The following is a 17374-nucleotide window of genomic DNA, read 5'->3' as shown; positions in this document are numbered from 1 at the left end:
CAATTAATTATTCACTTAAGTTCCCTGGACTGTATCCAAAACCTTTTTCTTTAGCATTAGACTATATAATGGAGATTGCAGGGGGTGTTGGACTCCCCTATGCATCCTTGTACAGGGGGGCAGTTCCTCTTTGCAGCTCTCAAGAGTCCAATGTGCATGGGCACTTCAACAGCTGAGGGCAGGTATATGTCCCACAAGCAGATTCCAAAATCTGAGCTCCTTCCCCACCAGGCTGAGGGTCTGGTGGATGATGAAAGGTTGTGACCAGCCCGAGAGGCATTTAAATGGGAAGGAATGTGCCAGCACCACAGGACTGCAGACATAATACCAGCTCCCATTCCAAGGCTGCATGAGGCAGTTTAAGCACCAAAACAAATGAAAAAGGGGGAAGGGAATTTCACTATGGAAAAAGGGAAGGTTGGAGATTTCAAGAACAGGGGGAAGGAAAGGCAGGAAGGAAATGAGTTTCAAATCCCTCCCTCCAAATCAACACTCCTGATCCTGCTCTAAAAGACCACAAAGAGGGAGCAGGCAGCCCTCACCCTTCCTCTGATTTGCTGATCTCGATGGGGGTGCTTCTAGAGGAATGTTTGATATTCTTCTTATGCACTTTAAAATTTCACAATCGAGTTCATTGCTATTCTTTCCTGTTGTTAAGTGGCATTATCTCTTATCTTGAAACTTGTCCTTAAATTGAACCTGGTGAACCTGACAAACCTCATGTTGCTACAGTTTCTCCAAAAGCAGTCCTCCATATAAGGACTAAGAAAATCCTTAAGGAATAACTACATCTTGAGTTGTATCTGGGAATTTCAGGAGCTGAGGTATGCCTGCCACTAAGGTGCAGGAGTCAGACTGAGGACTACATATATAAACCTGTACCCCTGAGCAAGGAACAGACAGCAAACACGTAGTTCAGACACCAAACGTAGTTAAAGACTTCAGAAATTCTCCAGACTTAGCAAAACAGATCTTCTGAAAGATGGTGTATCTTATCTTTGGCCTTAAACAGTGTGAAGTAAAAGCAGAGAACAGTCAAAGGCGAACTTCATGAATTCACATTCAAGGGAACAGAAATAGAAACTTGTCTTGAGGAAAAAAGTCTAGAAAGGAAGACTGAAGTCAGCTTTAAAAAGCACTGCAATGAAGTGGAAGCAAAGAGTTTGCTGCAGCTCTGGAAGCACAGCAGCACGGTCAAGAACAAGATGGATGTAGACTGGTCTGAACTGCTTCTCCTCAAAGGAAGAGAGTCATAGATCAAGCATGCTGCCCTGTGGCATGAGGTCAGGATCCATGAAATCTCAACCACCCTGTGGGCAGAGTCTGACTGCACACTTGCCCTGCTCCTCAGAGCTATACTACTTACAGGCAAAGCTCATAGATCAGCACACCTCTTTTGGTTATGAAGTTATTTCTACTACATGTGTGTCACCAGGCCTGTGTCTGCTCTTTGTAGTACCAAGTAATGCTGAGAAAGACTCAAATCTGGTATATCAAAACCTAGCACCAACTGAGCTGAAACTAAACCTGTTCTGGCTGCTTTGGAGTAAGCCAACCTCAGTTTATGCACTGTTTACTTCAAACTAAAGATGCACTCTAGTCTTCAAGCACATGCCAGGTGCTAGACCTGTGACTGTTATCAGGTTTGGACTATAATTGATACCTGTGTCCCCATCAAACCTGTGTGCTTACATTCATGGGGCTGTGTGCACCTGTGGGCACATAACCGAGCACAAAACACACAGCCTGTGGGGACAGCACTCTGCTCTTGGACTATTCTTGTCCTAGTGTACAATTCATTGTACTGTTCTTAAGAAAACAAAAGTACCAACCCAGTACCTACTTATTTCATCCAAGCACTGTACTTTATTTTTAATACTAACAGAATAGCTTGGTACCTTTGGGAAGCAAACTGCTTATCAGAGCTCCACGAAGTTCTTGGTTACCCTCCTGCTCCTTTTAGCTGAGGAACAAGGAGAACCAGTGGCTATCCCACATTAAATCCCACTGTCTCTTCTGCCTCTCTTTTGCTCTTTGACAGTGTTCTTTCACTCCATTACTTTGAGCTTCAAAACAGCAAGGCATGTTCGACATCCCTGCTCAAGAAGACGACAACAAAAGACTACAATTGTTCATGTACATACTTCTGAACTAGAAAAAAGAAGAGAAAAAAGGAAAATCAAATGAAAAATATGTTGTAAAAATAAAAAAATACCATCCACTCAACACAGTACCTAGATTTTCCTATATAGTAAACTAGACAATCATTAAAATATTTAAAGCCTTAAAAAAGGACAAAATTCTTCCAAAATGACTCAATACTATTAAGGTCAGAGTAAGCATTATGCAAATCCATTCACTTGCACAACTTCTTGCCACATGACAATTGTCTGGAGTGTGTCTGTGTGTGCATGTGACAGGGATAGAGCAAGAATGCTAAGGGTGCCATTTAAAAGAGGTGTTTGATGAATAATCAGACAAACCCCCTACACGTACCAGTACACATCTCAAATATTGCCAGTCACATTTTACAGTCCTTGACATGAAAAAAAAAAAAAGAAAAAGCCAACAGAATTTATTCAAACACATCTGGAGTAAGTCCCTTGTGAAGTGCTGTTGATTGCACTTTAGTTGCAGTGAACGTGGACTGTGTTCCCCTGAAGACACCAAAGTGAGCACAGCTTCCCCAGCCCCACAAAGTAAATCTGACTTGAGGTACAGTGATCTGTGATTTGCTCAACTTGAATGAAAAAAGATGCCTGAAAAACACTTGGAAGCAAAGAACACAAAATACTCTCTGAAAATGAAAAGTTAGCTTTCTGTAAAGGCAGTTTTTTTGGTATGCAATCCTGTGGGGATGACAAGCAGGACACTTCCTCCCAAACTCTGGTCGTCTTGGAGCTAACAATAACGGAGTCTTTGTGTTGTCCTGGCTTCAATCTGACCTGATGTAGCCCTTCCCATGAGCTTCCATCCACCACCCAGCATCACCTAGTGGGTATCACACCCTGACTGAAATGTGTGCTGCTGCTTCACAACTACTTAGCTTTGTTCCCCAAGAGAAGCACTTCCTTCTCCACATTCCACAGGATCCTGTGAAAATACCAGTGGAGAAATCTGCCTGCTGGAATAGTTAAAGTCTGGTGAAATCCCTGTGCAAGTCCCCTATGCTCTCGTAGTCATTCTCTCCTGAAAGAGCAGTGTGGTTTGTGTTAGGCACAGACAAGGTTCTGTCTTCTTCTCGGCTCACTGACTGGATAGCTTCATAGTCAGGCTCCAGCTCCCCGTTTGGTCTGTCTGTTGACTGAGGCACAGTGGTAGTGTTCAGGGTGTTTTCAAAGTCCTTCACGCTTGCATAGAGGCCACTGCAAATAGATGGGGACCTCTGGGATGCAATTTCTTGAATACAGGTGTAAGGAGAATCCAGTGCCTTGATGGCCTGTCCTGGCTTACTGACTGATGAGTACATCGCTGAGATCTAGGAAGAGGAAACACCTGATGAGGATTTCAGTGTGGCATAAAGCTTGTGTGCACACCAGTTTGTACCCCTCCCACCACAAGGATGTTGGTTACTTAAGAAAAGACAGGATCTTCCAAGGAAAACATACCCTTTCTTAAGGAAAAAAAGGATTTCTTACAAACCCTTTATTTTTTGGCATTTTCTTTTAGAAAGAAATGTTTTATAAAGGAAGTTTATCAATGCCAACATTCTTTGAGCATAAATCCCCTGGCAGGCAAATTAGACCTGGGACAAAAGGGAATGACTTTGGAGCTCTTGCAAGTTTTGCTGTGGTCCTGCAGCCAGCTTGGGCATAATGGGAAGACAGGCATCGAAGGAATGATGGGGTTTAGCTGCTGTAAGTTAGGAGAAGGATGCTTTCTGATCCTTGGGGGTTTTAAATTTACCTTTAATGCTACCAGCTACTTTTCTGCTTTTAGAGACACCTTGACAGAAGAGTATTTATTTGGTGTGTTTATAAGCAGGACCAAGGAGGCACCAAGTCATGTTAACAGAACGTTAAAAATAAGGAGACAAATTACCTACACTAGAAAAGAACAAATTGATACACAAGGTCTGTTCTGTTGACTAAACCTCTGCCTGCAAAGAGAAGCTGCCTCTCAGAACTTAAAAACTAGAGACTGAAGCCTCTCAACTACTATAAACACAAGGGAGGGAGCTGGAGTCTCACTCCTAGCTGAGGAGGTTTTGTGCTTAAGAAGTGCACAAAGGTGGCTCTTAATGAAGAGGTGAAGGAGATACCCACATCCACACATGAGCTCTCATTCCTGACTCTCCAAGGCTGGCACCATATGCATGGGGACACTCTTGATTCCCTCTCCCAGTCCAAGTGGATACTATCCCTTGCTCAGGGCAAACAGCTGAAATTCACCCCACTGCTGGTACCTAATATCACAACTGCAACCTAGCTCTGATGTTACAGTTCAAATCTTTCCCAAGCAAGGCCACTCTGGGTTTGTATCAATCCAGTTGAAACAGTAGATTGGGATAACAATGTCCATTATCAGTAAGGAACACTGACTGATGCAGATGAAGCAGATGGCTTCTGTTAATTCTGTATTTATTTACCTTTATATTTTATAAAGAGAGGCATCCCATTGCCAATAGCAATGCTTCTTACTCTTTAGTAATTCCAGGCAAACAAACAAAAAATGGCTTTCCTGCTCATTGGTACTCCAACCTTTTCCAGCATTAAATTACATGAACCCAGGCTGAGGATCAATTTCTTCCTTCATGTCTGGAAGCACTTTTCCCAGCAGAAAGCATTAGCTCACTCAGCTCGCTCAACTTGCTGTTTGCTTTTATGTCCAGAGAACATATTTGTCAATTGCACAAATGTATTGGAGATGATCAAAAGCAGCCTTACTTCTGTTTAACTTTTCTGCCTTTGTTTCAATCTCCTCAATTTATTTGACTAGCAGGCATTTAAAAGAACAACTTATGCTCCAGTGCTTTTATTGTGCTTCTGTTTATTTCCCAGAGGCCCAAACACTTTGTGTGTGAGGAAGGTGGAACGTGTTTCAAAAGGCTGCTGGTTGTTATTCTTCAGAAAAACTTGGTATCCAAAGGAAGAGGCTGCCCTAACAATCAGATAATCGTGGCCTCTTCTTATCTTCTGATGCCATTTTTTAACCTATTGGCCTGATACAGCCACATGCTGGAATATTTCTCATTTTAGGAATGTGGCAGCAGAAACTCTGTGCAGAGAAACTTTGGCTTTCGTTTTCCCTTCAGCCAAATTTCACCTTTCTTAGATACTGTTTAATCATGCAGAGCTTATGCTAATTTCTGCCTGAAGAAAGGTCTCTAGCTAGTTATTGCATTTCCTGCAAGAAACCTACCTCATCTTCTGTAAGAGATGGATCTTCCTCTCGAGACTTGTAAGACATTGAACTAAGCCTCTGTAAAAAACATAAGAAAGGAAGAAGTAAAAAAAAGGCTCATTATCAGTCATCAGTGTGAAATCTATAAAACCTCCCTCCCATTACAACCAACACATTATATTTTATAGTCATTTGCTCTCCAGTTCCATTTTCCATAGCTAATACCCCTAATAGACAGAGCACATCTCTGGAGATAACAGCCTGGAGGTTAGGAGAGACAAGTGTCTGCTCTTGTCCTGACCTGAAAAGAAAGTAAAAATAATGCAATGGTTAAAACAAACTCTGCTTTGTTGTATCCTTGCCTTTACACTTCTAATGAAGCGAGAAAAGAGTCTGCAGAGGCATTTGAGCAATAAAAAGTCAGCTGTTGTGACACACTAGTTGGCCTTCCATGTGATTTTCAGATATGCTTTTAGGTGACCAAAGATCAATAGTCACCTGGCACCTCTCTGACAACTGTTATCCTACATTCAGTGGATCCTAGCAGTGCTGCAAGGGAGGTGCCATATCCTCCTCCTTCACAAAATGCAGCAGTCCTGCAGAGGTGTGCAGCAGCACTGCCTCACAGCTGCTCAGGCCATGAACAAGGAAAGGACCACTGCAACCCATCCTGAGATGGGCAGCTCAGTCCTCAAAGCATCTGGCTGGGCCCAGTTCACATAGCAAAGTTCCTAAAGGATGGAGGGCTTGGTTTGGTATCAATTCTAACTTCATGTAAAGTATCACATAGAAATCAGATCACAAAACATTGTGGGGAAGCATTTTGCTCTTACAAAAATTGTCTTAGGACCTTCATGGCCACAAAGACCCTGGCTGCCTCACAGTGGCCCTCTGACTCCTCCACACTGGGGCCAGGAGGCTTTGCTGGACTCCACAGGGGCTCAGGGGGAGCTTTCCAGCATGGTTTCTAATGGGCCATAGTTTCACACAAACTGTCCACCTAAAATACTTCACACCTCCTGCAGTGCAGACCAAGACAGTCAGTTTGTCAAGTCAAATACCACTTCCAGGCACATACTAGACACACAAGACTTTTTTTTTTTTCTTTCCCCACAGAAGCTCGTAACAACAGATACTTTCCTAGTTACATTGGTCTTGGTGTTTTTACTTCTTGTAAATACCAAGCTTCAAACCCCTGGGGCACTTCTGATGAAGACCCTGACCTCAAGCACACTGAAGTCTACCTGCTGCTCCACCTAACAACTCCATTGCTTCCTTCTCACTGCCTGGAGAATTCACCCTTTAAAACCTGTATTTATTTTTTTTTTCTGAGTAAACAAACTAAAATGAGAAGTTCAAACTGACTTTGAGCCTTACTAAATTCTGACCTTTCATTTCAGCAGCTCAGTTTTGTCTTTCCCATTTGCAGGCTGTTTTTTATGGAGGAGTAAGTCACTGATGTCATCCTCACACATAAAACAAACAAGTGCTTGCAAAACCCTTCAGTGGAGTTACTTTCTCTCTCATCAGTGTGTCTATACAGCACCACGTGTCAGGACCCCTTCTACAGTTTCCCACTCAAATATTGACAAATACCCCAGGGTGTTGGCAATCCTTTTCTTTCCCCCTGGGACCCACTGTTCTTTCTTATAAATGAGAAACCTTGTAATACATCAAGTTAGAAAGATATTGTCATCTTGGGGGGAAAAAAACAACAAACACTTGCTCCTAAACACTTGCTCAGCAGCAGCAACACCAATGGCTGTGTCCTTATTTGCCTTCCACTTTCCTTTTGTTCCTTGATAGAGCTTGATTTTTTGCTCTTGGGCTCAGCTGCTGCTCCTGACTCAGGCACCAGAACAAGGAGACCATTCTCCTCTGGTGGATTAGTAAGAGATGCTTTGCCCATCCTGAGGCTGCACAAATCTGAAAGCAGATGGCAGCAGCCAGATGTACACACGAAGAGCATTTCCACCAGTGCTCACTCTGGAAAGCCCTGGGTGGAAAAGGAGATCCATAATTCCTCTGTTTAATTAAAAAGGAAGAACTGAAGAAAAACCATTCTGCCTCTCTAGTTTTGTTAGACAAACTACACCCAAGTTTTTCCAGGTGAGAGAGGGCTGTAAGAAGCCTCATGCTATTAAAGGTGTCTATCTTCACCAAAACCTTCCAAAGGATTTGGCTGGGCCCCAGCCAAGAACCAATTTAGTGATTAATTTTCACCCATTTATTGCACATCTAGCTCTTGAAAGTACTCTGTATCTTTTTCATCGTGTTATATGCTGGAATGATCTCTGGCTTGGTCTATGTAGTTCTCTCAAATGAGTGTGCTTCAGGATCTGGCATGGGCTGGGGATCCTTCAGGCTGCCCTCTCTTACAGGGTGAGGCAGACAGCCCAGACATGGTGTCTTCTCTGTCTGCTGGCAGGTGCAAGTCTCAGTGACACAAGCAGCCTCTCTGTCCCTTCTTTGTGCCCCACTCAAGTAAAGCCTAGTTGTAGTGAGGGAGACTGGCATGATAACAAGAAAGACACTGAGGTGCTGGAGTGGGTCTGGAGAAGGGCAACAAAGCTGGTGAGGGTCTGGAAAACAGGTCTGGTGAGGAGCAGCTGAGGGAACTGGGGTTGTTTAGCTGTAGAAGGGGAGGCTGAGGGGAGACCTCACTCTTTACAGCTCCCTGAAAGGTTGAAGCCTGATGGGGATTGGTCTCTTGTCCCTGGTAACAAGTGACAGGATGAGAGGAAATGGCCTCAAGTTACACCAGGGGAGGTTCAGGATGGAGAGTAGAAGCAACTCCTTCACTGAAAGGGTTCCCAACCAGAGGAACAGGCTCTCTAGGGAGGTGGTTGAATCCCCATCCCTGGGGACAGTTAAAAGAGGCAGAGACGTGATGCTGAAGGACATGGTTTAGCACCAGCCACAGCAGAGTTACATAATGGCTGAACTTGATGATTTTAAAGGTCTTTCCAAACCCAACTATTCTATGATTGTATGTCTTAGGGCCTCTTTCTTCATCGTGGTCAGGGCAGAAAATTGAAAATTTTGGCATACAGATGTCATGTTAAGCAAGGCAGCCTCACAAGAGAGGAGGCAAAGCCCCTCTGGAGTCTGTGGAACTCAAAAAGTGATCAACAGAATGCATGTTTCCATAAAAACCTTGGTTTGGGCACTGGAAAACACAGGCATTGCCCTGCATTGTTTGAAGCAGCAAACTAGAGGGAACAATTATCACTGCAGCAGAAAAACAACCCCAGGACCACCTCTCTACACAATGCCAACAATAATGACATTTATATATTCCATTAATTACCATTTCCAACTCTGCTGCAGCTGTAGCTCTCAAGGACAGGACAGGCGCTCGCTTCAATGCATAATGCATGTCCCTAGCAGCCAACCTGGGCATGATCTGATGCTGCTGCAGCTTAACTCAGGATGCCTTTAGCTCTGAATAAATTTTAATTAGACAAACATCTTTCTTTTCTTTCCCCCCCTGGCACTTAGGGGACTGCCTGTGTCATCTCTTGATTAATCCTTCAAAACCTGAACCATTTTAATCAATTCCCACTCCTGACACCGTATACACAATGTGCTGGGGAGCTACAGAGCAGCAAATGCTTTTCCTTTGTATCGGTGCCTGGGAAATACGATGATTTTCTGCAAGTCTTTTCACACCTGGTAGGAAAAATGTCACTGTTATCAAGAGCTGTGGCCCTAAAAGTTTAATTAGAAATTACATATGGCTTGAATTTGGGAGGAGGGGAGTGTTGGTGGATTATTGCTGACAGTTACATCTTAATTTTTTACTTAACAAGCTCATTCTTTGTAAGTACATGCATTGAAGAGTCCAGATAATTTTTATATCATGAATAGTCTTCAGTTTATTCACTTGGACTCTGCAGTGCTTTGTAGGTTAAGTGGTTAGGCAGTTATTTAACAAGGTATTTTTCTCCTCTCCGCCCAGATTACTGAAATACCTCAAATAAGAGAACAACAAGAAACAATATCTCAGCTCTGCTATGGCTTTTCAGGTTAATGTTTACCTTGAAGTGTCACACCACATCTTAAGGACTTTTTGGAAATTTTGAGCAATATCTAATATATTTGATGGCTCAGGCACCAGAATTCTATTCAGCTGCCAAAATCACAGTTCTTTCATTCACAATTAATAAGTTATCTAAACAAGAAGTTCTGAAAAATGCAGACTCCACAGTTTATGAAAAATCTGTGCAATGATCTGAGAACATCCTTAAAAGTAATACTGATGAAAAACTGAAAATGGGAAAAGAGCCTGTTGAAAATATCATCATTCTGTTTTTTCCAGGAGTTCACCACTAACTTGTCCCAAAGAATGAACTGCTGAGAAAACACAACTTTTGGCCATGGCAGAAATCCATTACTCTGATTAGATGTGACATACAGAATTTGACAGATGTAAAAGTCTACAGCTGCAATCTCTCTCTCCTCCTGTCCCTCTCTGCTACAGAGAGACAAGATGAGTGGATTTGAGCAGATGCCTAACACTTGCACAGCTAAGTTAATGTGGCCCAACAAAAGAAGCACATCTAAAGTTAAGCCTCCCAGCAACGATGTCCTTCTATAAAGTGAGGTTTGATTACAAAAAACACAAGGAGAGGATTCTGAACAAGATGGAGATGCTGACAGAGATAACTAGAGTAGCCCCCCTAAGCATAATAGCACTAAACAATGCAGCAGAGGCCTCCAGTGCAATGTCTGGATAAGATTTGGGAAAAGCCTTACAAAGTGCAAACTGCAACAGTCCAAACTATCAGCTGCAAAAGAATGACTACAGCATATAATGCAAAAACTATACTGTATATTGCCATGTTTTCATATTTCACAGTCTTGCATCCCTTGTTTGTTTTTTTATTGGCTTTTATTTTTTAAATAATAAACAATAAATCACTCACAATCCTCTCCCACTCATATGTTCTGTGTCAATATTTGTCTGTTTGGCAAGTATCTGCAGTATTTACCTTCTCTGGTATGCTTGCTCCTTCTGTCACATCTTCTCCTTCCACTTCTTTTTCTTGCACATTCTCATTTTCATCAAGAAGTTTCATGGGTACTGGTGGGGGAAGCTCATCCTCTACATCTGGCGTGTTGTCAAGAGGACTTTCTGAATTAGCACTTTGGCGACTTTTTTTGTTTCGGTCAACAGATGCATATTCTGCTGATTCAATTCTGCACCCAGGCACCTGAGTCTGACCTTCAGCAACCACCAGCAAAGCCTTTGATTTGCTGTTACAGCTCCCTTCCATGCTGCCTACTGCTCCAACATCTTTAATCTCCTTCACAGTTTCATACAAGCAGTCTTCAACTATGTTCTCCTGAGAGGAGCTGTCTTTCAAGACTTCATAAGGCCCTTCCATTCCAAGACCTTGATCATTTTCAGCATTCCTAGCTGAGATGATGGTTTCCATGGTGGTGTCAGGGGGAATACTGGGTAGTTCCCGGCTCTGGTGACATTTTACAGACTTTCCAAGACTATCCTGTGGATCTAGCAGATCAGAGACAGATGTCTGTACTTCATCATAAGGCTGGATACAGGCAGTTGTACTGTCCTCTGAGAGTACTAATGATAAAAAAAGAGTTTAAAACAGTAAGGTTGAAGTATTTAAAACAATGACTATAAGGTAAGTGTGGTTTGGTACTCTCTAAATCGCTTTGGTTTTGTGTGCTATTGGAAAGGATAAATGATACTAATGCCTGGAAATGTCCAGTGGTTAAAGGGATTTCTGCAATTTGTTGTTGAAGTATCTCTCAGAACACCTTAAATACTCTGTGCAGTACCAAGTCACACAGCAAGCACAGTATGAGGGGATGGGTGCAGGTGTGCATGGATGTTCAGTGTACTCATACTAGACACAGACTGCTCAGTAGTCTGAGACAGGGAACACTGGTGAGAGGCCTCAAACCTTTAAAAAAAGCCTTGTTAGATTTTCCTCTTTCCGATTTCCTATCCTTTGGAATAAAAAAGGAAAGCCTTCTTCCTCCCTCCCTTTCAAGCTCATTGACCATACTGGCCAAATTCTGGTCTGAGCCATGCATTACTCAGCCCTGCCACACTCAGCCTCACTGCAGACTACACCAGCAGCTCCTCACTGGAGGGCTGTGCCATGCTTCTCTTAGTCTGGCAGCACATAATGTAGGTTGACAACCTACTAACAAGCCAGCCATATGCACAAGAGAGAAGACTAGGCTTCAGAAAGTGGTGTCAGGCAGAACACGTCATTTTAAGTCCCAGAAGCAGGTCACACATTGCTGTCACTGCAGGGTACAGAGACTGAAATTGATGGGACATCCTCTTTTACAGTGCACATGCATGGCAGCTGCCTGCGTTCAGGGATGCACACATGGGCACATCCAGGCACATTCCAGGTAGTACCTGGTGTGTAACTTTACCTCACACCATTGCTTTGAGAAACTCCTTCTGCATAGCTTGACTTTTCTTAGTAGAGTTCCTATGGTACCATCTCAGCACAACCCACCCGTTTGTCCATTTCCTTCAGTGTGTTTGACATGATGACAGAAAGTGTCTTGATTTGGTGGTTGGCATGGACACTGCTTTTGCTGGAGCTCAGGGCATGCAGACTCATGCAGTCAGCACCTGCTAGCAGCTGAACCCTGGCAGGAAAATTCAGGATAGAACTGGAGGTGTGAGATGAGAATTGCTGTCTGAATGGGAGGTGGGAGAAGAAAACATCCTTCTCCATTCACTTGGCTCCTGCATGCAACTGGGGAGGAATAGGTGGAATAGGAGGAAGTGTCCTACTGCATCTTGGCTAGGACTCAGGGTGTCCTAGTCACTACTCAGGGTGCCTGCAGACTTCCTGAGAAACATCAGGAACTGGCCTGGAGGAGCCAAAACACATTTTCCCCTTCTGGTGATTACTCTCAGGGATTTCTGTGCTGTGCAGAGGCACTGCCACAGGCTCCAGAGAGCACCCACCTTCTTCAGCCTGGAGGGGGATAATCAGAAGCTCGCATTCTGTGCTCCTGTGGTTTATGGGTAGTGACACAGAAGAGACTGGCATAGATAAACACAGTGGGGCAGGTTTGGCAAAGTCAAAGACCAACATCTGATGATGTTTCCATGACCGTGGCCCTGCTCAAAAGGCCAGCAGGAAGAGCAGAAAACAGAACTATTAACAAAAAGAACACATAAAGCATAAATAAGAAGTTAAAGCTTTGGTTCTTGTTATTCAGAAGGGTTGTTATGCAGACAGTCTGAAAACTGCTGGTTGACAGCACACCTTTCAGCAGCAGCTTTGACAGCTGCATGTGTGGTGGCTTGTGGCAACGAGAAATGCTTCTCTTCTGCAGGGCTCTACACACCAACACATGCAAAAAGCCAATGGGCAGGAGCAGCAATTAGCTGCAGAACCAAAGCCAATGAATTCATTTGGATTCTTGTCTCTGAGGAGTAAAGATTGAACAGCTTATTCTCTGGCTGCACAGTGAGATGAGGAGGTAGGAGATGAGAAGGTAGGGTAGGAGACGAGGAGGTATGAGACGAGGAGGGTGGCTCATGGTGCTGGTGCCTAGTGTGGAGACAACAGTTGGCTCTCAGCAGGTCTGAGCTGAGACTGAATTTATTTGTAGCTTAGTAAAATATTTTCCAGTGATACCTCATTGTGAATCATTTTGAGTGTTCAGTAAAGACTAAGAAAAAAAACAAACAGGAAGCCCATTTATGTTGCCTGTTTTCTAAAATACCAAACTACAAGCAAAGGGACAGCGCAGGACTATGACCCAAAGCTGTAGTCCCTGAAGAAAGACCTGAAATATTTCCACAGCCTGCAGGAGTGAAGCTCTGAGGCACAACTGCATCTTTTGCTCACAACCCCACTCTGTATCTGGAAGAAGATTAGGGAATGTCAGTCTTTGCCTGATGGCTTGGTCAATCTGCAGGTGTTGCTTGGTGGCACCTCCCTAGTGTTAGCTGGCATGGAGAACTGGGAGCCAGGGTACAGGGCTGAGCCAGAGCACACCTGGCTGGTAAGTGGAGATGTAGCCTAAAACACCAACATCTCCATGGGATGGACTACTGACTTCCCAGCAAGACAAATGCACACAGTGCATTTTTTCACCTTGATTCAACCTTGTGTGAGTTATTTCCTGTGCAAAGAGGACTGAAAGGACTGCCTGTCCCACCACTGCCCTGGGACACAGCAGCTGGCGTGGGGTCAGAGCTCCAGAGGTGAGCAGAGGGAAACGCAGCCTATTCAGACCAATGGCATGGCAGTGTGCTTGGAAAGCTGGCAGCCAGAAACCTAAGACTTGAGGGATGCCACATGTGCGGCTAAGGTGGGAGTGTGAGAAAAAGAGGAGTGTGCTGCTGCTGGCCCCATGTGCAGGGGCTGAGCTACTCACCCTCGCCATTGCTGAGTGCCCCATTCTGGTCGCTGCTTGGAGGGGGCTCTGTAGCGGAGCTTGTGATCGAGTGGCTGAACACCTCCTTGTCAGAAGGCTGCAACACAAGTGAGTGAGATCTATTCACCACTGGATGGGAGTCAATGTTTGTATAGACACATGATGAATTCCATTCTGATCTTGGGAGCTCCGACTCACAGGTATTACCGGTAGGAGAGTCAAACCATGTAGACTTTCATCAAAGATTTAGGTGCCTGTGTTTACAGATGTCAAAACTTATGGAATCATAGAATGGTTTGGGTTGGAAGGGACCATAAAGATCATCTACTTCCAATCCCCTGCCATTGGCAGGGACACCTCCTTCTAGACCCAGCTGCTCAAGGCTCTATCCAGTCTGGCCTGAAATACTTCCTGGCTTGGACCCTCCACAGCTGCTCTGAGCAACCTGTTCTGATGCCTCTCCACTCTCATGGGGAAGACTTTCCTCCTAATGTCTAATCTAAATCTAAGCTTCTTCCAGTTTGAAGCCATTATGTCTCATCCTGTCACTCCATGCCTTTGTAACAAGTCCCTCTCCAGCTCTCCTGTAGGCACTTCAAATGCTGGAAGGCTGCCCTAAGGTCTCCCATGAGCCTTCTCTTCTCCAGACTGAACAATCCAAACTCTCTCAGCTTGTCTTCACAGGAGAGGTGCTGCAACCCCTGAATCATCTTTGTGGCCCTCGTCTGGACCCACTGTGTATAAATGCCAGCATGTCCCAAAGTGATCTCCCTTACAGCCTTGATGATGACAGACACTGCCATAGCTCCAGCCCCTCAGAAGACAGCAGCTGACAAAGGCTGCACAGTGCTTGTGCTGCAAGCAGTACTGAAAGGCAGGAGATCCAGAGCACAGCAGTGGCTGAAAGAACATCAGAAAGTGCACGTTATCAAGGTCTACACAAGCTCTTCTCTTCCTGTCCTGCAACTTTTGGGAAACAGCTCAGGAACTACTCTGCAGTGTTTTGCAAGGAGCTTGGTACAAACCAATCACAAGACAGACAAGCTGCCAGAAAGAAATACTTACGACATTCATCAGGTTTTCATGATCTCCATTCTGATATTTGGCCTTCTTCTCCCTTAACAAAAAAAATGTATGAACTGTTAGGAGAGATTATGCTGATATAGGAATCACAGAATGGTTTGGGTTGGAAGGGACCTTAAAGATCATGGCAGCCCTCCCCTGCCATGGACAGGGACACCTCCTACTAGATCAGGTTGCTCAAGGTTCTTGCCCAACCTGGACTTGAACACTTCCAGGGCTGCTGACACCCTACCTGGGGAATTCCCTAAACTGTGTCAGTAAAAGGTCTTTACTCTATAAAAGAACTAGAAAAGGCACACAAAATCCAGCCTACTCCCACACAGGATGCTACTTAGAATTAAGAATAAACAAACACAACACTGTTTGTCCTTCACAGCAGAAGGAAAAAAAATCAGATTTTAGGATGAACAGAACTGTTCAAAATCAGGTTTGCTCTGAAAACAGGCTTTGCACTGTACTTTTTATAGTTCTGGACCTAAGTCCTCAGTATTTCTTGCTAACTAGTTCTGAGTGAAGATAATTTCAATCTGACACAAAGCCAATTACTGCCTGCTAAGCTTTTGAGCCTTACCTGTTGCAGCTGGAGCAGAGGAAGATGAGGAAGGTGAGGAACAGGAGTGTTGTCATGGCTGCCAAACTTCCCCACAGGATGATGTGGACCTGTCCACTGCCTAAGAAACCACCCTCCAGCCCCATGGTACTAGCAGGAGCTGGTGCCACTTGGGAAGGAAGAGGTTATTCTTTGGAGAAGGCCGGCATCTGTGCTGCATGCACCTTTTGTTTCTGCAGGAAGAAAACCACCATTAAAGATTAATATCACTTCTGAAGACAGTGAATCTGACAGCTACAAATCTAGCAGGAGAGATTTTAAAATCTAGGTCTTATGAGAAAACCACAAAAGTCTCAAGTATGAGCCAGCCAGGCAAGCAGATTTTCAGCTGCATTTCTGATGGTGCCATAGAACAAACCTTGTCAAATATTAACACACGTTGTTACCTATCTACAATCTCAGCCCAAAGAAAAGGTAGCACAGGATCTCTGAGCTTGTATTTTGAGGAAGAAGGACAGAACAGTCTATTCTGCAGTGCTGTTTAACTTCATTGAAAAGCAAATTTCAAAAGCAGCTACAACTTCTGCAAAGTTAACAAGCCAAAAGGAGAGCTGCAGCATGTGTTCACCTCCTTCCCTCTCAACACCTGGTGCCTACATGTGATTCAGTGCTTAGAGCACAGTGACCAACAAGCTGAGTAAGTCTTTGACAGGAGTACCGCAAAAGACTTTCTCCCTGCCCATCAGATCTAATCTTATTCCTATGTGAAATGCTTCTTCCTTTAATAGTTTGTCTGGAGAGTGGTCATACTGAACTTTCTTCTTTTTGCCTCTCCTCACCTATGTATAACTAAAGAGAAAAGTAGAGAGAGTGGTTTGTATGGAGAAGAGAAGGTGTCATGGATTGAGTGAATCTGATACAGCCCTACGTCCCCTCTATTTTGAAACAAAACTCAAGTTATTGCTACACTGGGCCAAAGTTACATCACTGGCTGTGAAATGGAGAGAACTCAAAGAGAAACAGAATTGGATTTAGTCAGGAAAAAAAAAGGGTGTAATGCCTGCAAAGACTTCTGTGATGAGGTGCAAGGGCACAGTGCACTGGGTAGATTCCTGCAGAGGTGATGAACTGCCCTCACTTAGGGAACACTACAGAGTCCAGCACTCTGCCTGCCTCAGATAGCTCCAAACCTTTGTTAATGTTTTGAATAGAAAGCATTTTTCTTTTCAAATTTGACTTTTTATCAATTTTCAAATACATCTTTTGCCCTCTTAAAGCTTTTAAAATTTGTTCTTAAAAGGCCTTCTACCTTCCCCCACATCCTTTTGCCTTTAAAAAATACTATACCTTCCTTGGGGGAAAAAAAAAAGGATAAAATGAGTATGAAATGTGGAGGAAAAAAACAAACCACAAAAACTGAATAAAACCTTTTTTCACCATTTTTGTGTCTTCTCTTCTTTAGTTCTCCCAAGAAATTTTAAAAAAAAGAGACAATACATATGAAAAAGAAACCATTTTCCCCTCTCTTCTTCCCCCCCCCCCTTCTTTTTTTTTTCCCCCTTCAAATATTGGACAAAAAAAAAAGATTAAAAAAATTAAAAGAACAGGGATTTCAAAATAATAGTGTGGGGTTTTTTTTCCCTTACAATAGAATCATGTTTGGTTTTTAAAAAGCAGATCAAGGTTGCCTTGAAAGATATAATTTCAATTATTTCTACTACTAAGTTTATGATTTTTTAAACCTAAATTCTTCTCAGAAGACAAAATAATGCACCAGAAGCTAATATGGTAGGAAAAGTTATTTTTTTATTCTACACATGAAATTCTTAAGGCTGCTGGCCTTTGAATAATGATGATGTTTGAGCTAAGGAAAGCTAAGGACACATGGGGAGCAGACCCATAGAAAAGCTGCATCTTTGAAGACTTCAGTACAGAGTTAAGAAGTGTTGGGATGAGCAGAAGTGGATAGAGTTGAGGCTGAGGTTAAAAGGAAGTGAGATCAGA

At 43.5% G+C, this 17374-nt stretch overlaps 1 protein-coding gene across 1 annotated transcript; it reads right to left on the bottom strand.

Annotated features, from left to right (window-relative positions):
• Positions 1-3133: 3133 nt before the first annotated feature.
• PAG1 (phosphoprotein membrane anchor with glycosphingolipid microdomains 1) lies at positions 3134-15516 on the bottom strand. The gene is made up of 6 exons (XM_054385594.1): positions 15392-15516; positions 14803-14854; positions 13738-13834; positions 10338-10936; positions 5362-5421; positions 3134-3478 (listed from the first exon to the last, which is right to left on the bottom strand). The coding sequence occupies exons 1-6, from the start codon at positions 15514-15516 to the stop codon at positions 3134-3136; spliced, it is 1278 nt and encodes a 425-aa protein (XP_054241569.1).
• Between the last annotated feature and the right edge of the window lie 1858 nt (positions 15517-17374).

Source organism: Indicator indicator, chromosome 12 (genome assembly GCF_027791375.1).
Source record: "Indicator indicator isolate 239-I01 chromosome 12, UM_Iind_1.1, whole genome shotgun sequence".
NCBI classification, from domain to species: domain Eukaryota; kingdom Metazoa; phylum Chordata; class Aves; order Piciformes; family Indicatoridae; genus Indicator; species Indicator indicator.
The sequence above is the reverse complement of the archived record's forward strand: the minus strand, read 5'-3'. Positions and strand labels throughout refer to the sequence as shown.